Raw genomic sequence first — 23,070 nt, 5'->3', positions numbered from 1 at the left:
GTTAAAAGATCTACTTACCTAAAATGGCTACTGCAGCAGCCAAAATACAAACAGCTATTATTTGGTGAAGTTTAGCGCTGGCCGCCTGCAACAACACCCTAACCCTAATTGGGCCCGTATTATGCTATTTTCCATTGGTCATGTCTTAGCGCAGCTGGGCGAGTGGAAATTTCTATTGGCTTCTTAGCTGTCAAGCAAGGAGTGCCGTCCTAAGCTTGTCTGAGAGCGAAATATTGCAAGCAACCATTGTGCACTTTTAGCTTCTTGTGTGGATGTCGGCTGCTGTGTACGGATCTATTTAAATACCTGGCATATAACAAAAGACTGTGAAACGCCCTTGTCCTGCCATGCTGCGGTTTGACGTTTTCGTTTGTATGGATTCGCTGTTCTCGTTCGCGTTTACCGTTTCGGATGTTAATGCTAAAGCTATCCTCTGGTTTTAGATTTCTTGTCGCTCGCATCCACCAATCATGGTGCTTTTTACTTCATCATTACGGCGCCCGACAGAAAAAAAATCTAACATTCCACGTCTTTGCTCATGTTTCATATCCCGGATGTGAGAACAGCAGAGGTTATAACACAAACGTGTTAGAACTGCAGTGTCTTTCCAATGTGTCGGAGCTTCTGCTGTTCTACCTTTAATCTGCGACCGTCTAAATAGGGATCCCTCTCATTTGGTTTGCCCCTTCATTTGGTTGCGGGGAATACGCGTTTGATATGCCAACCCGTGAGTCCAGCTACGTTGCGTTGGCTTTTATGAAAGATTTCGCGTTATTGTACTAGTAATAGGGGTTCATAAGAGTTTTTTTTAAAGGCCTTGCTTAAAATTTCAAGCTAGCCTAGCCCACTAAATAAGTTTCTTTGGTGGTGTTTGGAAAGACAGCAATACGCCAGCCTTAGAATAGCATTGCCTTCAACTCTTGACCTGTCATTCTTGCCTGTGGAACCATAAGATTTAGGTAGAATCTTGGGCCAACAGTTAAAAACATATATTAATACAACTAATATGAGTAAGTTTGGTTGTTAGACTTTTAATTTGCATATCTGACAAAATAAAAGTTCTGATCTTCAGGCCTGGATACCCTCTGTTTTGCATAAGTCATACATGAATCAGGTGGTAAAGCAGAGAACACTTATGCAAGAGTTGAGAATGCCAAACTTCACCTGTGGTCTGCTAAGGTAGCAGTTCTTTATGCTAGATCACAGAGAACTGATGTTTTTTATTTTATTTTATTTTTTGGACGGTGTAAGCTGCAATAAGTCCTGGCAAAGCAGAGATTTATGTACAAAGCACATGGCCCACCGGTGACTTTTACTACAGATCTGTTTTCCTATTGCAGAAATACAGCTAAGGAGGGGAGATGATTTCCTGCCCTTGCTACTAAGTGAAACCATAAATTGGATATTGTCCTGAGGTGATGCTCTGTGAGGTCTGTAATGTAGATATTTTTAGTTATTACTTGTTTTGTATTTTTTGCCTTTAGCCTTGTCCTATTGCATGCCCATCCACTGAGTCCAGTGTGGTGGAATTAATCATAAAGAATTATCAATAAAGACATCAGGCCACTTGTGCATACATGGTGCCCTTACCACCAAGTTTTGTAGATGAGTTGGTATGCTTTGGTTCATGAAATGTTCCCACTTTCATCACAGTTTCTTTATGCCATTGCTTTTATATAGGTTAAAGTTTTATCTGTTTTCCATGATACTTTGTCCTAGAGCTCTACTGGACAAAGTGATTTAGCAAACTGTAACCTGGCCTTCATGCTCTTGAGATGTGTCTGTGTCTTGTAAAAATTCTGCTGAGTTGCTGGTATAGAACTGCAGATCGCTCTTTGTGTTGGTCTTATATTCTTATATATTCTTATATATTCGTCAACAGGCTAGGTAATGTTCTTGATTTTTTCCCACTTTTTTGTGATTAAAAGCATACCACAGTTTTCTATTACCATTTTTGTCTACTGTTTGTTAGGTTGTTTGCTATAGCAAAGCTCACTACGGTATTTTTGCTTCTTCGTGTTAGGATTTAGCTGCATCTCTGATTGATTTATTTTGATTTTGCAGTCTTATTATGATCTGCTTTTCTCGCATTGAAACGTCAATGGTTTTCATGTTAAGGGTCAACAGAAATAGAAAGTGACACATCTTGAATCAATTCTACACCTCTTAGCTCTCTAGTAACTGAACAAATGATGCAGGGAAACAAACTAAGCAGCCAAGTAACAGTCAAGCAGCCAGTTGTTTAATTATGTATAGTCCCCTGTAATTGGGGACTCTCTCTCTCTGCTCCTTCAGTATGACTCCAAAACGCTGTCCAATTACATCTCTCTCTCTCTCTCTCTCTCTCTCTCTCTCTCTCTCTCTCTCTCTCTCTCTCTATATATATATATATATATATATATATATATATATATATATATATATATATATATATATATATATAAAGCTGTAAAGTCCCATATGGTTCACTAGGTTTAAATGTAGCTAATGTTTCATTTTAAATCCCTTTTGCTGGAGTACAGAGCCAAAACAAAAACTGTCTCTGTCCATTTACTTTTATACTGCACTTCATGTACTTTTTAGGAACTTTCTGGAAACTATGTCATGTGAAGGTCCTTCAAACCAGTGGCCAGGGTTACCTATTTGATTTCCTCTATACTTAGGTATAGACATGGAGATACTAATTGGAACTGCTGCACAACCTTAAACACCTTTATAAATGAGAAGAACACAAGTACATTCCTGATGTGTGTCCACCTGCAGGCATCTTACCTGCACCTGGATCAAGTCTCTCTGCAGCTCAAAGCAGAGTACTATGAGTGTTTCTCCATCCATGCCATTGTCTCTCTCTTCTCCTGTTTGTCTTATTGTCTGTCTCCTGGCTGTGAGGAGCTGTTTAATGCCTGTACCTGTATAAGAGCCTGCTGTTTATAAGATTTTTTCACTTTGTGATTCTGCAAGTCAGTTGCTGTAAACAGAGATGACTCCATGCATCTGTAGTGAAAAACCCTGACGAGAGTGTCCAGGTATGGTGTGGCAACAGTTAAAATGATGTGGACATCTGTTTCAGAGTTCTAACAAAACTCCAGTCCTCCCTCCCACCCTCTCTCCCCCCTCTATGCTCTCTCCTTCCCTCCCTCCTCTATGCTCTCTCCTTCCCTCGTCCCCTCCTCTCTTCCTTTCGTTTCCTGCGCTTGCTCCTGGCCAAATGCCCAGAGAGTCTCTGGCATGTGTTGTAGAAGTTCATTTTTTCAAGAATATTCAAACCATAAACATTCCTGCAATTCATCTTGTGAAGCTACAGATGATGCTCAAAGACACTGCCTACCCCCCCCCCTCTCTCTCTCTCTCTCTCTCTCTCTCTCAACTGCAAACTAGAGTCTGCTAATATTGTTTAATAACAGGCCTAATAGCAACATTATAGCAGTTTAACAGTACATATTCAGTGTTGGTAAAGAGAAATAACACGTTGGGGATTTGACATGTCACCAGAGCCAGAAGAGGGCAGTAGTCTGCTATCATTGCAGCAGTTGCTGGTATATTCTGTATTTTCAAGCATTGTAGTGTTATTATACTATAGCACACATGGATATTTATGAAGAGCACAGGCTCTACAAAATGTGAAATTCCACAGGACATTATGTTACATGATGCTACCTCACGAAAATAAATATATTATGTAAACCTTGGTGTGATTATACTTGGAGGTATTTGAATATAAGGAATATCTAGTAAAATGTCTAGTAAAAGACAGTTTTCAACCTTTATTTTATGAAGTGATGAAGGGGGAGTTGTAAAACCTGTCACAGGTATGTGTATGTGTGGGGCCTAAGAGATTTTTGACTGGTTTGATATATTTTGGGACTGGATTTCTGGTTTGATTTATTTTGGGCTTGTGTGGAAAAATGGCAACAAGAAAATGTGTAGACACGTGTGCGTGTGTGTGTTTGAGAGCAAAAATGAGGACAAAGCAGTTGTTACATTTGGGGGACTTCTGAAAATAAAGGAAAAGTATATGAAGATTGAAAGGAGAGGGAGTGAGGAGGGAGAAGAAAGAGAAAGAGAGCGAGAGAGAGAGAGAATGTGTCCTTGGTGTGAGTAGCATTTGATGTGTCCAGCCTCTTTTCTCTTTGTCCTGTAAAAGCTGCTTCTTGGAATCGGGAGTCATTTCTGCCTCTTGGTGCCTCCCAGCTTAGACAGAGCTACACTATCAGGAGCAAACAGACATCTGCACGCACACACACACCGACACGCGCTGCTGGGGAGATGAACACCGACATGGTTTTGCTTTGGTGTCAGATATAACCCACTTCTGGAATAGGAGAGCTATCGAGACTGGTAAGACCAAATTGTGCTATTACGAGTACTGCAGTAATTATACTGATACTTCACTCTGTGTTCTTTCTTGAACTGTCATTTTGATTGCACTTTCTAGTGGAATGCCAGTGTTAAAGCCTTATTCTCAGTCTTTAGATTGTGTGATGTCAGAATGGTCAGTCCATGAAAAACCATAAACATGCAGTTAAGGCCAAAAGGTTTCTTTTAGGAATCATGCTGCTTGCTGTTTGTGTGGTGTCAGTGTTCTAAAGATGGCCCCTGTGTCAAGGCTGTCAAAGTTTCCCATGCCCTCTGCCTCTTGGCAAAAACAAAGGCAAGCTTTTTGGCATCAGTTTCCCCGGCATGGCAGACGGTCAAGATGCAGTGGGATTCTCCGTAAGAATGAGAAAAGCTTTGCTTTGACCAAAGACTTGGAAGACTTGGATTCGCTGGGTCTGGGCTTATATTGTGGTTTGTAAGTTTGTTGCGATTATTTATTTATTTTTATTTTTTTTATTGTTGTTGTTTGGGTAGGGTTTTTTTCTTTTTTTTTTGTTATTGTTATTTGTTATTGATATTGTTCAACTCAGTAGGCATGTGAACTTGAAAATTCATGAAATACAATATGTCAGGAGAATCGAGAACAATAGCATAATGAGAGCTGTGCCAACATTGCTGGTTCAGGTGTGGAGCATTCATTTTGCAGACATGTATTTGCCAGATCACTCACATACAGCCTAAATATAAGAGCTCGGGTAGGCAGAGGGAAGGGAGAGGGAGTTTTCAGTGTCTTGAAAATATTTGCCTTGCTTTCCCACATTTAAAAGCAGTGAAGCCAAGTGCTGATGTCTGCCATGGTATACAATCCCCAAGATGACAGTTGCCCTCTAACAGAGCTCATGGTTATGCTCTAATTCAAACCACCACTAGCAGGGGAAAAAAAATCAAGCAAACAAAAAAACATAGGTTCCCTCACCTTCAAAGAGCAAGTCTCCTGAGACAGCATGTTTCTCCATGTTTTTCAATTTACACTTCACTGTCATAAACCTTCTCAGCTTCTTATTTCATCCTTCCATCCACTCATGCTTATGCATCTCCTTTTCTCTCTCTCTGTCTTTCTCTGTCTCTCCCGTATACTTCCACTGTAGGGATCTGAAATTGAATTGCACATTACATGACTGTATTAGAAATGTTAAGTTCGAAAAAGTGAGCTATTTTAAAAAAGGCAGAATGTCGCCATGTAGTATAAGGATCCCCCCCCCCCCCATTTCTCCTCTCTCTTTTCTCTTTTGTGCCAAGTGAATGGAGAGAAACACTCCATTAAAGAATCTGTGCCTCTAAATGCAAACAATGGCATCCTATGAGGAATATTTTTTGGAGCTTGAGGTAAGGTATTATAGTCTTGTCATGCATCAAAATGCCTGTGAAAGACTCAGAGACCATGGACCTGATGCTTGTAGCTAGAAGTTGATACTGAATTGGATTAGAAATTGCAACAGTTTGCTTGAAGATATAAATTAATGGCAATGATGGCATTCCACTTTCACTTTTATCATGAATTAATGTATTTAAGTAGGCCACAGGGTGTTGGCAGTAGTGACTCTCCATATCCATTTTGGCCAGTGCATTTTCCATGGGTGACTCATTCTCCATCTCTGCCTGAGAAAAGCCTGCATTTCAGCTCTAATTTAATTTGGTCCAATTAATTAGTTGTGTCTGGGAGCATTTAAAACAGTCCTGCTGGGAATCATATTTGACATAGCTGATTCTGCGTCTGGGTGAGTTGATGGGGCTTTCCCATTCAATAATAAATTGATCTGTGTACTACCTGGGAGTCAAATACATACATAAATTCTCTCATGTCCTCCTAATTACAGCATGGGAATTAGGTTAGGGTTTTTCGTTGTTAATGCTCCAGTCAGGGTCCTGTGTAGTTCAGAGTGTTGTTTTTAGTTCTCCTGCATCACAGGCCTCCAGAATGGTGTTTCTTCTAAAATCTCAATATATGTTTTCTGTTAGAAACACTGAGCTAATTCTGGAATGGGCGTTAAGAAGTTTGGCCAGTTCCTGAAATGGTCTTTAAACTATTGTGTTCATTGTAGTGGAAAGGGTATTTAACTCCATTTGGACATACTGTTCAACACATTGTCATGTTTTACATTGACATTATGAAAGTGTCTTTAATGTTGTGAACAAACTTCAAAGCATAGATCATATATCTAATATATCACCAAATTATATTGAGGTAGGTTGTCATATTTAATCTCAATTACTTTCAGGCCTCAGAGGGTTTTATCACATTCTCCCATTCTGCTTATGTTCTCTCTCTCTCTCTCTCTCTCTCTCTCTCTCTCTCTCTCTCTCTCTCTCTCTCTTTCCCTGTGTGCGTGCGTGTGTGTGTGTGTGCGCGTGTAGTATGAGGGGCAGAGAGAGAAGAGCAAGACATTATCTACCTCTAACACACACTGTCATACCCTTCAAGCTGAATCTGTGGCTTTCTACAGATAGCACATACCCAGGCAGGAACAAGCCAATTACTCGTATATGTATCTGGCAACCTCTATCTCAAGCCCTAAAGCGTGCTTTGGACAATTGTTTTGGAGATTTTACTATTGATATACACTGACACTGCATCAAATGAGAAATAACAGTGGATTGTGTATCCTATTAGTCTAACACCATTTTTTGCATAGTCTGGTAAGGAATAAGGGAAGGTTCTATAACTGGGAACACCAGAACCCTTATGTGATTCAAGTAAACTGCTTTAGCAAACCTGTCTGGGGCCAGAATTCCGGTCTGTCTGTCTGGTGTGCGTGCATGCATTTTTATACTGTGTGTGTAAACTGAATGAAATATCCCAGTTAACTGAGATTCCTCATATACACAATATTGTTATCCTGTCTGGGTTGTTAGATGCATCTTTTAATGACTGTTCACTATGTGCAATACGAAACCAAGGTACAATAATTGTTCACAACCAGATCGCAATCACAAACGTGCAATACTTTGTGCTTTTGTAAATTTTTGTAACTTGTAAATTTACAGTTATATCATTGTAGTTTCCTCTTGTTACTGGTAATATTTTATGTAACATTAACACTATCGGGTACTGCAATCTAATTTTGTTGTGCTGCTGAACAATGACAATAAAATATTCTAATTATAATTCTAAGTCTAATCTTTTCAATAATCTCAAGATAATTTAAAAAAAATTAAAAAATACAGCCAAAGGTTGAAACTGAGCCAGCAAGAACATTCACTCTGTAGAGCAGAGGGTCAGACATATACAGTTAGATGTTAGACACAAAATTCATTACATAGAAACAGTCACAATCCTGGAACTCTACGATATCGTCATGGTTTTGTGAGTTCCAGCAACATATGGCCCTCTATAGTCATGTTAGGAAAGAAGTAGAGCACTGGTTAATTTACGGGATTCAGAGGTTACGAAGGGCTTGCGTGCGTGCGTGCGGAGTGTGTGTGTGTGTGTGTGTGTGTCCTGGTCCATGCATGTACATAAGTTGTCATTCCAACAGTAAGATCCACCATGGGGTCATTAGTAGGTCACGTCTTTGTAAACAGGATGAGTACCAAATGTGAAAGCTAAATGTTAGAGGTGAAATGTGCTTTTGTTTCTTGTATTTCAATCAGATATGAGATTACACATCTGACATGTTAAATATTTACATTTTTTATGGACAGACAAAATTGGAGTGGGTCAAAGATTGTATTTTTGAGGGTATGACATGGATTTTGGAAGGAACAAAAATGAAGAAAGAGAGAAGGAGAACGCAAGACAAGGGCATGTTTGTGTAACATCTACCCGGTGACTTCAGTGGTGGTACACCCTGCTGAAATACCCACGTATCCAATGCACCCCCCCCCCCCTTGCATTTCTACTGTGCTTTATTCGTTTACACAAGCAAAACAAAGGAAAGAAGTGCAGGAAGTATGAAAGAAAGTAACGGTTTGCACGTCAGACATGAACCCAAAGTAAAAATCTCTCAATTCTAGGTGCTTAAAGGAAGGTGGACACAGACCAGAAGATAAAAGTGAGGGATTTACTCCTTACTCAAAAACAAACATCCAAATCATATGGAAAAAAAAAACATCTATAAGGGCTGTCACATTCTTTCTAATGTGAGTTTCCAGTTTGAGTTTCAGTTCAACTTGAAGGTATCAGTACAGAATTACCCCAATACAATTCAGATTCTGGGGCATGAAAAATTACACTGGTAGCTTTTTGAGAATAACCAAAAAAGCTGGTCTAAAAAAGTACATGCTTCAAGTGCAGCTTCAAGTACCTGACCTTTCTCTGGTTGCAGTGTGTGTGAGCATACACACACATAAACTACACTTGGCTGGACCATGTTTGGCCATGATAGATGACAGAAACATGTTTTAAAGCAAAGCACTGAAGGGTCCTGTAGTGTTTGGGAAAGTAGAGAAAGAGAAAGAGAAAGAGAGAGAGAGAGAGAGAGAGAGAGAGAGAGAGAGAGAGAGAGAGAGAGAGAGAGACAGATAGAAGACCATGAGACAAAATGTTGCCTTGTGCAGCAGCAAATATTCTATCAAATATATCTCAGCTGTTGATTTGACAAGAACATTATAAATATAATTATAAATAAAATGCTGTAGCAAACAAGGATTGTTTTATATATGACACAAATTATATACACTTTGGGTCCACCAGGGGGCATCAAGCCAGGTCTTTTCAAGGAATATTTCAGTTATCCAGCCACAAGCCCTTTATTTTATTTTGTTTTGTTTAGTTTTTCGTTTAGAGTGTACTTTCATTAAAACTGAACATTTATGTGAACACTCTGAACAATAATCAAAGATTGGTCAAAGACTGCATTGTCATTTAGACCTTGAAACGCTGAGTTAATGAGAGCACACACAGGAAGATTGGACAGCATTAATAATGGATTCCTTTTCCCCATTACTTTGAAAGGAAGTTAATATCCCATGATTAAGAACTGTCCCAATCCTAATAGTGTGAAGGCTAACATACCTTTTTCTGAAATGTAGTCAAAAACAAAACACAGGCACACAAACAAGGGAACTGCAAACAAGACACAACAATAAGGTTCGGATAAACACACTATTGAAAAAAGGCAGTTTAACTATGGAGAGTAAGCTGCTGTAGTCATTAAGTGTATAAGATATTGAGCCAGCTTCATTTGTTCAGAATGCCCATTGGATAGAACATACCAAGCCTCTTATTTTTCCCAAACTTAAAATGTAAACATACCAACCTCTGGAAGTGTAAATGAAGGACTATGTATGTTTTTTATGTTATGTTAATGTTTTATGTTATGAGAGTGCCTCCCCTTTGTGTTCATGTGTAAGACAGAGAGAAAAAGAGAATGGAAATGAGTGTGTGACTGGACTGTGTACCAGGGCATGAGCCTTTGGTGGACCATTGTAATGGCGGAAAGCTGATTTTAAGAATTACTCCCGATCTCTAAGAGATTTATGTGGATTCTACAACCACCACCCACACACACACAAAGAGATATGCATCATACCAAAGACTGTATACATTATGAGAGAGCAGTAAAGCCAAATGTCCCTTGGCAAATATATACAAAGCCATGTGTGCTAAACACAAGGAAATCATTCTCAGCCATTTTCCCTTCCACAGGTTGAGTGATCAGAGCCTTCATCATTATTGTGTAGCTGGGCCAGATCATATGTGTAGCTGTAAATGCACATTTTCAAGGACCTGATCAGGAGACACCTGTGGACAACCAGAGGCAAAATTTACAAAATACAAATACAGCACAATAGATACTTATCATGGGTCCTCTCTAATGTGGTGAAGTTAACAGGCCATGAACATTTAAGTAGGTGCCAGGTACAAGAATGATTCAGTATAAAAACTAATTTGTTGTTGTAACATAACAAATTTAAATATCCATACTATATTTTTGAGTTAATAGAACTTCAGACAATATGAATACAAGCTTTAGACATAAAAAGGTCAAGATGTTTATGTGACGAGGGCAGCACTGAGGAAGCGAGAGGTGAGGTTGAACTAACATGTTCTTTATTATCCATAATCCTTGAAGTAGTGATGACAAGTCTAGGTAGTCTCCAAGATCGGAGCAGCATTACACCAACAGACGATCGTGGTTCTGTCCACTAATGTGCAGCGCTGTCCCTCCAAACCTGTTAATGTTAATGAGCAGCAGGTGTCTCCTGTCAGAAGGCAGGTGATTGCGAGCAGGGAAAGCAAGTGGTACGGTTCTGGTCTGGAAGGAGTGTGTCCCCTAGGAGCAGCAAAATTACTGTGCTGCACCCTCAAACTCCCAGGCCTCCACTGAGATGGAAATTTTAAGTAGGGGAAGGTGGGCCATTTTTTATTTAAGCTGACCTATAGCCAAGGTAATATGACAAAGGAATAAAACTACTGCATATAACACAAGTACAGGATGTGTGCCATTGAATGAAGCCTTAGTAGTGTACCTAACTTAAATCTTGTCCCCTCAACCTGCCCCATGTTAAGGGTCAGTCGATCCATAAGAGAAAACAGTTACTAGCTATTATATTAACCAGATTTTAAAGTATAATTCCAAATATTGTATTAATAATTAAATCCCCCATCATACCAATTGTACTGCAGTCCATGAAATAAATATAGATGACTAATTTGTCTACAGTTTTGAAAGCTTAACTTCATGTAAACCTGAAGGGGTCAGATGGAGCATCGGTTCAATGTACCCCCAAGGCTCTGGCTCAGTTTACTCCACAGCCACCATTTTGGGAAAAATTCTTAGTCTAGCAAACCACAGCTACACTTCAATTCAATCACGTTTTTATACATTGGCAGTTCATCAACATATCTGATAACTTTTTAAACTGAGAGAAATTACCTTATGTGAAAGTGATTATACCTGATATGCTAAAAATATATTCATGAAAAATATGCCTACCATTTCATTCACATGGTTCTTCTGTCCACACAAAATTGGAAATGGAGAGTGCAAACTAAATTTAAGGTTATTTGTCAAAAATTGTGTATCATTGCCCAGATACAGGCAGTGGATCAGCTTACCCATTGGCTCATCTTACACCGGTCTCCCTTATATATATAGTAACATGCTTCAGAGGCAGTCATAATATCAGAAATACCTATATAATAATGAGAAAGGCTGCCTCAGAAGGAATAAGATCCCCATTTCCATCTAGACAAGCTTTAGTATTTACATTTATGGCATTTAGCTCACACTTTTATCAAAAGCAACTTGCAATTGTGATTAAGTACAACTTGAGCAATTGAGGGTTAAGGGCCTTGCTCTAGGGCCCAACAGTGGCAACTTGGCAGTGGTGCTGCTTGAACCAGCAACCTTCCAATTAAAAGTCAAGAATCTTAAACACTAAGCTACCAGTGCCCGTTCTTAGAATGCTGCCACTGCCACTTTCTTGGAATGCTGTCATACAAGCCGTGAATTCTGTGTGAAGAATAATACCATGTTCATTGAAGGATAGGGGAGATGGGAGTCTGCTTCACTGCAGTCCGTGAACTAGAAAGTCCCATAAAGGTGTAATGATGTTAAGATATGATGATGACAGGGGATGGTGTTTATCTTCATCTTGGGTCCATGAAAATAACGCTTGAATTTGATTGACAACGTGTATGCAACATTGTCATGTTGAAATATGGGAACATCTTGAAGGGAACACTGTGCTATATGCTGCTGCTGGTCTTGTAAAATGGCCTCACGTTGATTGGGTATTATGCCACCATGCAGAGCAGTTAACAGACATTATGGCTCCCATCAGCTGGCTATCCATATTGTTATGAATCTGCCATCATAATTAACAACTTACTTTGGCTTTCTCCAGTTATAAACACACACAGATAAAGTATAAACAGTAGAAGGATACTCATCAGACTATTTCTCGATTGCTCAAAGTTCCAAGTTTTGTTTTCCTGATTCCACACCTATGTAATAGATAACACAGACTGCTTGCTCTGTATGGCTAATATGACTGCTGCCTTTGTAATTGTGCTTTAGTTACTTTACAGTTCTTTTTTTTTTTAATATATATATATATATTTTCATTATTTTTCTGCTCTTTCTGAATGACCGCCTCTAAATAATTCTAAATAAGTTTTCTGCAGGTAGAAATGATTGGTAAATAGTGTTTTGATATTATTTCCTGAAATAGAAAATATGATTTTATCCATTTACAAAGTTCTTAAAAGAGAAAAGCTACTGGTACTCAGTATTATGAAGTATATCAGCACTTTTGTTCTGTTAATATTAGTGTCAGTTTTGAAGTTTCTGAAGTTTGGATACAAAAATTGCCTGTGGATACAAAGAGTACATTCTTCTTCTACAGTCCTTTGTCAATGTTTGTCAAAGCTAACTGTACTATATTAACCTTAATTTTACATGATAAAAAAGAATAACTATCATAGCAAATTAAAGTGATTTTAATTGTACACAGATGGCAACGATATAGACATACTCTCATCCTTGTTTCCAGGTTGTTTGTCTTAAGCACATCTGCTTTAAGCTCATTAAAGTTTCTTTCCTACCTTGTCAAATTCCATTTCTCCCAAGGCAACATTTTGTCTCATGGTCCTCTCTCTCTCTCTCTCTCTCTCTCTCTCTCTCTCTCTCTCTCTCTCTCTCTCTCTCTCTCTCTCTCTCTCTCTCTTTCTCTTTCCCTACTTTCCCAAACACTACAGGACCCTTCAGTGCTTTGCTTTAAAACATGTTTCTGTCATCTATCATGGCCAAACATGGTCCAGCCAAGTGTAGTTTATGTGTGTGTATGCTCACACACACTGCAAGATTAATGTTTGTTCTCCACACTCCAGACTCCTCTCTTAATCTCTTTTTAAAATCCTTTAAACACATTGAGACCATAGATTTCTTCTGCATCAGCTACTGGTTCCATTACTTTACAAATGCACAGGCAAATAAATGTAGCCAAAGACAAATGACAGTTCCCATTTTATTTACTCCCTCATGTACTAATGCCATTCTTTAACATGGCAGATTTGATCAGATTGATTCTAGAGTGCCAGTAATTTGCACTTGGTAATATTTCATTTATCTTATTAACATTTATTGTGCATCCTCCACTGGTGTTTGCGTGCGTGTGTGTGAGAGAGAGAGAGAGAGAGAAAGAGAGCAAGAAAGAGGAAGAGCTGCACTCAGCGACTTTCTCTGAGGGAGGCAGAGTTCATTCATGACTAACTCTCCCCTGTGCACACTTCCCTCAGATTAAAACTATGCCTCAAATCCTTTTTCGGCAACCTTATGGAAATCTCAGTCCTCTTGTGTCTAATACATGCAGGAGAACATTATCAATCATGTGGAAGAGAGAAAGGAAAAATCTGTTATGGAGTACTTAATACATCTTGCTTTAAATAATTGTTTAAGGTTTAGAAACACTGGAGGCTGAAAACATACCCTCAAATAGCAGAAGTAAACAGTGCAATCTAAGTAATGCTCTTATAATAAAAATCTTTGGATATAGTTTCTTCATTTGGCCCTGCAGGGCAGAGTTGTCCACATCAAGTCCTGGAGGTCTATGGCCTCTGAGGCTTTATTGGTTTCCCTGCTCCAGTACATTCAGTCCAACTTTACAAAGGGCCAGATGACTGGATACACTTAACCATGCTGCTTTCTGGCACTTTAGAACTGGATTTGGACACCACTTCTGTAGTGGATGGGAGGTTCAATAAGACATTTCAATGCAGTGCTGTAAAGACTCATGAAAAGATCTTTTATACCAGTTTATAAGTGGTGATTTATTATTACAGACAATCCATTTAGTTCAAAAAAGACTGACAAACAGTGTGAACTAACTCTTAGTGTAATGTTAATATCATAGAGCAATTTTTCTGAGAATTGTCTCTTGTGGACCAATGGTCTAGTCACCATGGGTTCTAGCCCATTAGTCCCCCATGGAAATGATCAATGGTAATCTTGTTCTTTCTGGGAATATTTGCCCTTTTTAATTATTAATTTATCAGTAACTGTCAACACTCACACCATGACAGATTATGCCATGAAGCTACAATGCAAGGAATGTGCCAGTTTCCCCCAACTTTGTTGGATTTCATAGCAAACACATCGATCTAAATCACATCTAACAAACAGTGATCCCCCACTTCTATTTTTCTACATCCTGCCAAAAAACAAAGGAAAAAACTTTTTTTTTTTCACAACCATCTCACTTGCTGGACATGATCCCTGTGCTAATATTACGGTTGGCTGCCCTGCTTAAGCCTTTCTGCACATCCCATCGTGAGGGTTAGGCTCCTGCGGCGGATGCTATCACTACATCCAAACTTAACTTATCTCACTAAGTCCATCAGACATTGTTTATGCAGCCTCTTTGACACACTCCATACACAAGGACATCAGCTAAGTCAGAACACGCAAGAATAAAGACTTGTCTCAAGGGCCTTGAGATGATGTAAGCAAAGAAAAATGGTGATATGTTTATTAAGACAATGTGTGCAATAGTAATCTGCTAGCAATGAACACCATGTACAAGGTATCATTTTTAATATCAACAGTTACAGAGGAAAGATGTAAGTCTGTTTGCTTGTGTTCTGTATAGTCACTCATAGTTAGCAGAGTTACATGGTGTGATGAGATGCTGAGGAAATTCTCCATAACAAAGAACATTTCATTAACTACAAAACAAGAACAAAACAACCATGAAGAGCCAAAATAAAACACACTAAAACAAACAGTACAACACTGGAAACACTTGTGATATATGCAATATAAGTAATGTGTGGAACACATGGGATCAAACACAGACAAAGACTGACTAACACGGAAGCACTTAAATATACACGCTAATGATAAGGGACAGGGTTAACACATAATTGAATAACAAGGAAGGGCGTGGCCAGGTAGACACACATACACACACAATGACAAACATCAACAGGACATCTCACTGACATGGGGAGGAGTCTAGGAGCAGGGGGCCATGCCATGACACATGGTTTTGACTGAGAATTGGAGTTGAGATTTTTCATTTTGCTGTCTGTAAATATTCAATACTTATGCCAATGTGTGCACAAAGTTTTATATACATATATTATAATAGCATATATTATTGTTTCTACATTGTATACATATGTCAGATAGGGTAGGTGTGCTTTTGATGTTTTATTTAACTCATATCAGAAGTGTAAAGCTGTCATTGTTGTCTCTAAAGTACAAATTAGTCTGCAAGTAAATTTACATTTACAAGGCTATTTTTTTTGCCTGGACAGAAACATGCCCTGTTCTCAGTGGTTACACCTTCAGGCATGTAATGTTTTACTGCCATTAGCTTTGGTCTCGATACTTTTGCTTTAGTGAGGTTAGGGGAGGTTCAAAACTTGAACACATGGTTGGACCTACACAGCTATATGTCATGCCACAGTTCATCATAATGCCTTTTCTGAAAGCCACCTGGTATTTTTTATGTGAGTGCTTGCTTTGCATGTTGTGAATTTGAGGCTTCATTCTTTCAAATCTTCTGAGTGACTTATATTTCAAATAAGTAAGAATCAGTTCTTGTCCAGTGTCTTTTTCTGTGTGTGGTACCTCTTGAAAGCTTTGACACTAATGATATTATCTGGGCAGTTCAAGGGTTTATCAGGGGTTTACCTTTGGGTATGATGTGTTCTCTTCATAAACATATCTACATATCAGTTTATATCAGTGCATTTTCAATTTTATGTGGAACAGCTTTCTTTAATACAAACCAACATATTCCAGGAACAAAACCATATTTGTAGGTTTCCAAATTCTAAATGTAACTCTAAATGTTACCTATAAAATCACATGAACTCTGCCCACATGGCCCAGTTGGATGCTATTTACTGTGATGCTAGTTACCTGTTGTCACATGACCCCCTCCACACCCCACCCCCTGGTCTTCTGTACAGTCTGACATAGTGTCCCACAAATGTCCTGTTGCAGAAAACAGAATGTGAGTTACAGCTTTGGAGACAATTGCTTCTGCTTTCTCCATTATGTCCTGTATGCCTGTCCATTTCTATTGGCCCTCTCCATCTCTTGCTCTTTCCCTCTCTTCCTGTTTTCTTCTCTTATCCTTCTCCCACTCTCTCATGTGTGCCACAGCATGATACAGCAGTTCTTTAGGTCAGCCAGGTGTAAAAGCTATATTCACAGCCTGGAAATGCCAGCAGTAACAACAGTATGATGCACAAAATCTAGACAAAAATTAGATACTCCGGTGATTGTTGATCCAGGTCTGAGAGATGTATTAGAGCGAAGTAATGGGGGTAAATATGGCTGAGGTCATCGTGTGACCACCATTAAGGAATAGTCTGATTAGTGGATGAAATGATGACTCTCACAAGCATGTGCATGTGGGTTTGAGTGTGTGCATGTGTGAGATGCATGCACACATGACAAAGAAATTATGGGCCTGTGTAGGAGGCTGAAGATTGAATCCAGACATGTCATGTTGAACAGTGAACAAAAGAGGAAAAGAGAATGAGAGACAATTCCAAATAACCACTGTTGTGATATTTATTATTTGCTTATATTATATTTATAACTTGCTTATTGCATGTTATAACTTACATATTTTCTATTATACCCATTACATGTTTCAACATATGCACCCATATATCACATCACGTTATGTTAGCATTTCCAGAAGTAACTGCAGCAGAAAATATATCTAATTCTACTTTAGAGAATTGCTTTCTACAGGGATAAAAGGAATGAGTTGTATCAAGACAAATATGATCACATGAGGTCAGGTTTGTGACCCCTTGCCCTGTGTGTATGTTTTGCAGGTTGAGAGGGGATGTCGGGATGTCGGTGAAGTTGCAATTCGATTGTCCAGGTGAAGGTGGGGTGGTGCAGAGGAGTCGCTCTTTCACTGGAGTCAACACACTCAGTAGCCGACGCAGGCAAGTGCTTGTGTGTGTGTCTTTGGAAATGAAGATGCACTTAGGGACCTTTGATGGTTTTCACATCAATTCTGTGGACCCATTTTCCTCTGCATTGTCTGGTGTTTATTCATGTTTAGTCATGTTATCAGTGTTTGCTCACCAATACTTCTGATCAAATTAACACTGAAAAATAATGTGTGTGTGTGTGTGGAGGGTAATAAAATTGGAAAACAAAGTAAACAAAAGTAAACAAAATAGACCAGAACATAAAATCTCTCACACTAAATGATGTGCTATAGTTTGTGGTGGTGAACTTAACCTGGTTGTGAGCTTTTGTAGAGCAGGTAGAGCACAGTGCTAGTAACGAGGTCATGGGTTCAATTTCTAGTGACCACACATACTGTCACACTAGTAACTATATGCAAGTTGCTGTGAATTAGCATTGTTATGTAATGGTAATTCAAAATTCTAAAAATTCGAAATTTATTTATACAGTGCTTTTTACAACAGATGTTGTCACAAAGCAGCTTTACAAATATCCAAGTCCAAGCCCCCAGTTAGCAAGCCAGGGGTGAGAGTGGCAAGGAACAACTCCCTAGAGCATGAGGAAGAAACCTTGAGAGGAACCAAGACTCACAGGGGGGTCCCATCCTCCTCAGGCCGATGATAATAATATTAATTTATAATAATAATAAGTATTTTTACCAATGGTAATAATAATTATTATTATAAATTCTTATTAATATCAGCCAGAGGAGGATTATTTCTAGAAGAAATAATTATTATCAATGGTGGTAATTATTTCTAGAAGAGAAGATCTTGAGATGATGGGTAATCTCCTTAGGCCCCAGTCCACCCTGACCACTAATAACTTACATAACTTGCAGCTGCACATGTGGGGGAGAGCAATAGTATGCAGGGGTGTGTGTGTGTGATGATTTGCCATAGATATGTCACTGTATCTTACTGTACTTTAACATCTGTGCCCAGTCAAATAATTGATATCTGTTATTGCAGTCATCGCCTGAGGGCAAGCGCTTTCACTGTAGGTTTCCAGAGTATATATGTGTAAATCCGAAGGTATAGAGTGGAGCCCCCTTAGTGCTACCAGAGAATTTGCATGTTATTCATGTTCCACTGAGGGGGAATGTGTTATAAAACATCAATGACAGTACATTCTGCTCTGACAGTCAGGGCTGGTGTCATCTACTAAACCCAAGAGCCACACTCAGGAATGCATTTCCTGGGAAGAAAAGTTTGTTTATGTTTCTATGTTGTTGAGTTCTTCACTTACTGCAGGGCTGTTCATAGTGCATGTTAGTCCCAATGGATACTGAAGAGTATGTATTGTTTTGTTTTTTTTATGTAATAGCTTTTTTTTCTGCCACACAGAAGCACATGCAGTAGGTTGTTATAACTCAAGTTTTTTTCTTTCCTTTTCCTTAAAGGCTGTCTTCAGCTCGCAATTCTCTACGCACCAAAGTTCTGGTAGGAAAATCGCCAAGAATCCCACCTTCTGCTCGGATGGCCGGGAGCATTTGGGGACAGCAGCCTGAGCAGGTGGACAGAATCTTCCAGGCCTTAAGGAAGGGGCTTAAGTAGGTTTTAAACACCAAGTTCAACATAAGCTGCTTCTCTGATGCAATGCCATTTCAATGATCTGATAAGACAAATCAAAGTATGAATAGTTAATTGTTAATAGTTAACTGTTTATTGAAAATGAGTATTGTGTCAATAAAAAAGAATATACATAAGGCTGGTTAGCAAAATGTATATACTGAATTACACACTTGGGTGTAATTCAGTATTAGGGGTCTCTCTCCAGAGAACATGCATGTGTTACTATTATGTTCACAGACACTATAGATGCCATTAACAAATGAAATAAATGGTACTAACAGCACTTACTCGTAGGGAGTACCTGGAAGGTCATCAGACAGAGCTGGACTTCCTCTCATCACAGCAAAGAAACACAAAAAGAAACTCAAGACTGGTGAGGCAGCTTCACCACCCACGTTCCTCACCACCCATGTTCTTTCATGACCTTTTATTCTAGTAGCTAGTGTGTCAGCAACACTGGGAAATGCAGTTCTTGCAATTAAAATGTCATCTCTCTGTAGTAGGATAGTTTTGGAATTTAATTTTGGCAGTATAGCATAGGGCTTTAATGGTCTTTTAACACAGTGCAGACAAATTTAGCTGTAGGTCAGCATTAGATAAGTCATATATAAGTAAAATATTTCAAACAATTTTCCCCCACTTTCTCTTCTAGGCTTTTTTCTATGACTTGGAGAAGGTGAGTTTTTCCTTGGCTTGGTGAAATGCATACATGAAGTAGAGCCTTTATATTTGTTGTCTCCCAATTCAGAAAAGCTGGTTGTCCAATCATTTCGCATTTACAACCACAGGAGATACGAGCCTTGGAAAGATACATGCGACGACTGGAGTTCCAAATTAGCAAGGTAATAGCATCTAATTCTGACTCATTCTCAGCGTTTTAGGCTTTAGCTCTCTTTGTGCTTCTCAGCTAGTTGCCAAGTAGTCCTGAAATATTTAATGGCATTCATGATAAAACTCTACTTACACGAGAGCAGCCAGGACTGATGGGGGAAGTAAAGCACTATTTTATAAGATTTCATAGTTTATAAATCTTGATGTGTCCAGAAATATGTAGATGTGAGAGGATCCTGGTCTAAGGAGAAGATCGTAATGTAGACCAGGCAAAAGAGCATCTGAGGCAATCATTTTATTTATATTTGTGTCGGGGGCGGCAGGTGGAAGAGCTGTATGAGACATATTGCATCCAGTGGCGGCTATGTCAGGGCGCAGTGAACATGAAGCAAGCATTCTCCCTCTCGCCATCCTCACGAGCATCTCGAGAGAGTCTGCTGGAGCTTAACCGCAACCACAGACACAGCCTGGAGGTACATGTGCATGCACGCAAACACTGTGCACCCATAATCAAACAATAAATTTGTTACCATTTTGAAATAGAAACTTCCATGCTGTCTACACTACGGAGAGCAAACCCTGTCTGTTTGCTCAGGAAGGAGTGTCTTATATGTGGTGCTTAGGATTCTTTGGTTCTTCAATCTTTTCTCTTACTTCATACTGTGTATTGCAGGGATATATATTGTTGAATCACTGCTTGACTTCAAGTGACTGTACAGTTGCAGACTAGACTAATCATCAAAGGTAGTTCATTTTAATTAAAGAACATGAAGAAGGTAAACTGTTTGTTTATACTATGCTTATCTTATTTAAAGATAACATCATCACAGAGGATAACATGGTCACTGTGGAGGTAGAGGTGGAACTGCTAACATCCTATATCCTACATTCTATATATAATCAGGCAGGTCTTAGCCAGGTTGCCTGCTCTCCTATGCTCAGTGGTCAGTTAAAATAACCATGGCTTCTGTGAGTCATGTATGGGAGAACAGAGCAAGCACTAACTTGTGAAGCATAGCAGTTCCTCAAGATTCAGCAGCAGGAAACACTGATCTAAATGGGTTAAGACATTTGTGTGTTTAAAACTAGTCATTAAAATGTAATAACTTTAAAGGGGCAATACATCATTTTTTACAAAGATTCTTTTTAACATTATGAAACAGCCATTATACTGACACCAGGTGAACTGGATGTTTCAGAGATTATGTACTAAATCGATTATCGACAGGGCTGCCTGCATGTGGGGGACCCACTGTATGGAGAATAAATTGGTTCCTTTGAGAACTACAAAGCAATTTAATTCTTCAAGTGAACTGCACTTTTTAGAAAAAAAAAAAGTAAAAAATAATTAAGAATCACTTTAATAAATATTGTCTGTTGCTTGGTGGAAAAAAAAAGATTATTGCTCTTTTAAAATGTAGCAAGAGGTTGTTATTTCTGATCTATGACTAGTTTCACTTGTTAGACTATTTAAGATAAACCAGAATGAGGAAGAATACGGAAAAGATCTGAAGTGTGCCGTATTTAGCAACCTCAGTTTGTACTTATAGGATATGTGTGCAATGGAGGGGGAACTGGAGATTCTGCTAGGAGAACTACAAATCAAAATGAAAGGTACAAATCACCATTCTCAATTACACTCAGCATCTCAATGCAAACATTAAAGTTCCCCACACCCTCTTCCTGTCCCACTCACAGGGCTGATTGGATTTGCTCGCCTCTGCCCAGGGGACCAGTATGAGGTAAGCAAATATACTCACAAGCTCTGTGTTGGAGCCTCATTTCTGGGTCAGACTTATTCCTTATCCCCCAGTTGAAACTCTACAGCCAAGCAAATGAAAATCTTGCTTTATATTAGCACTGCAACTTGACTATTCTTAAGATATATTAGGAAAAATAAATGCAGTTGGGGCTCCTTTATGCCAAAATGTATCACAGAAATTACACATTTCTTTAATTATCTCTTATACATTTAAGACTGACTTTCCAATGACTTAACCCCCTGTGGAATGAGATGCGTGCGCACACACACACACGCACGCATGCATGCACACACATACACACACACAAACTAAGCCACTGTCTCTACGTAGGTGTTAATCCGGTTGGGCCGGCAGCGATGGAGAATCAGAGGGCGGATCCAGACTGATGACAGACAGCTGTGGGATGAAGAGGAAATGGTCTTCCTCCCTCACATCCATGAAAACTTTGAAATTAAGGTGACATACACTAGCCCACACCTGTTTAAACAACATATCCTCTGAAGGGCACCCACGGGGGCCCCTCGATGACAGAAAGGTCCCTTTTGTTCCCGCTTGCTAGAACATTGAAACTGCATCAGGTATCATATGACAGGAGAGGTCGTGTGCAAACTCCAGGGAGCAGCAGTGAGAATTCTGGCATGGACTTGCAACTCTTTCTGGCAAATGATTAAAAAATGCATTATAAAAGGATTTACTATTTAACACAGATTCCATTCCTGGGAGTACAGCCCAAGAGAGACAGAAAGCAGTTCAAATGAAGACTATACATTTGTCGTTTTACTTCCTTTAAGAAAGTGTCACTGTCATGAAATAGGACTTGGACCTGAGTTTGTGCAACCATACAATCGTTATTCTATATGATGGTCTGCTATCATACAGCCTAGGGACTATCGAGATTAGTTATAGTCTCTGTGCTTTTATGGTGCTTGGCAATAGACATATTCAGTCAGGATATGCTTTGTGAGACACATGAAACTGAGTTCCTATTTCAGGTGGCCAGTTGGGGGTCCACTAACCTAAAAGCAATGAGCCACAAATGATAGATGAGGACCAGCCTGAAAAGTCAAACTATTGTTGACAATGTATTGCTTTTGGGAAATCAGCGTCTAGAATATCCCAAAACCACAGCTAAATGACAGCAGCGGTTTGTGCACAAAATCTAGCCAAATACAGAAATTTGTTTGAGAGTTTAGAGGAGTAATTTATATATAAATTGAATGCAAGTCAGCAATTATTGCAGTCTCTGATCTATAATGGCATCTGTTGTCGATAATTTGCGTTCACTACTTCCAAGAGTAACATTTCTGTCCAAAGCACCCTTTAAAGATTAATCATCTAATTAATCATCTTCCCCTCATTTGATATGGTATTCATCACCAGTGACCAGAGATCCTAATCAGGCCACACAGTGTTCATGCAGAATGCTGTCATGCCGTTGTAGATGCAAAAACATCTCACCCATGACCTCTTGACCCCTAGGTAACTGAGGTGAAGGGGCTGAGCTCCATCCTGGTGGGTATGGTAACATGTAAGAGTGCAGACTTCTTCATGGTGCATCCACAGCTGATGGTTGTTGACATTACGGAACTGGGAACCATCAAACTCCAGCTGGAGGTGGTCTGGAAGTGAGTGAGG

General features: G+C 39.2%; 2 protein-coding genes across 4 annotated transcripts in view; one reads left to right on the top strand and one right to left on the bottom strand.

The window, feature by feature from the left end:
* Positions 1–75, bottom strand: part of chd6 (chromodomain helicase DNA binding protein 6) — a 36,712-nt gene extending 36,637 nt beyond the window's left edge. For all 3 annotated transcript variants that reach the window (XM_027004982.2, XM_027004984.2, XM_027004983.2), the window contains exon 1: positions 19–75. The gene's annotated coding sequence lies outside the window, so the exon portion shown is untranslated. The remainder of the gene's footprint in view (positions 1–18) is intronic.
* A 4,089-nt stretch (positions 76–4,164) lies between these two features.
* ripor3 (RIPOR family member 3) overlaps positions 4,165–23,070 on the top strand; it is a 34,517-nt gene continuing 15,611 nt past the window's right edge. Inside the window, exons 1-11 of the mRNA XM_027005017.2 lie at positions 4,165–4,338; positions 17,123–17,239; positions 18,670–18,819; positions 19,136–19,214; positions 19,494–19,517; positions 19,630–19,683; positions 19,996–20,145; positions 21,223–21,286; positions 21,371–21,414; positions 21,766–21,891; positions 22,915–23,060. Of these exons, the coding sequence (XP_026860818.2) occupies positions 17,142–17,239; positions 18,670–18,819; positions 19,136–19,214; positions 19,494–19,517; positions 19,630–19,683; positions 19,996–20,145; positions 21,223–21,286; positions 21,371–21,414; positions 21,766–21,891; positions 22,915–23,060 (935 nt within the window). The 5' untranslated portion in view covers positions 4,165–4,338; positions 17,123–17,141. The remainder of the gene's footprint in view (positions 4,339–17,122; positions 17,240–18,669; positions 18,820–19,135; positions 19,215–19,493; positions 19,518–19,629; positions 19,684–19,995; positions 20,146–21,222; positions 21,287–21,370; positions 21,415–21,765; positions 21,892–22,914; positions 23,061–23,070) is intronic.

This window comes from Electrophorus electricus, chromosome 3 (assembly GCF_013358815.1).
Source record: "Electrophorus electricus isolate fEleEle1 chromosome 3, fEleEle1.pri, whole genome shotgun sequence".
NCBI classification, from domain to species: domain Eukaryota; kingdom Metazoa; phylum Chordata; class Actinopteri; order Gymnotiformes; family Gymnotidae; genus Electrophorus; species Electrophorus electricus.
Note: the sequence above shows the minus strand (reverse complement) of the source record. Positions and strands in the feature narration are given on the sequence as shown.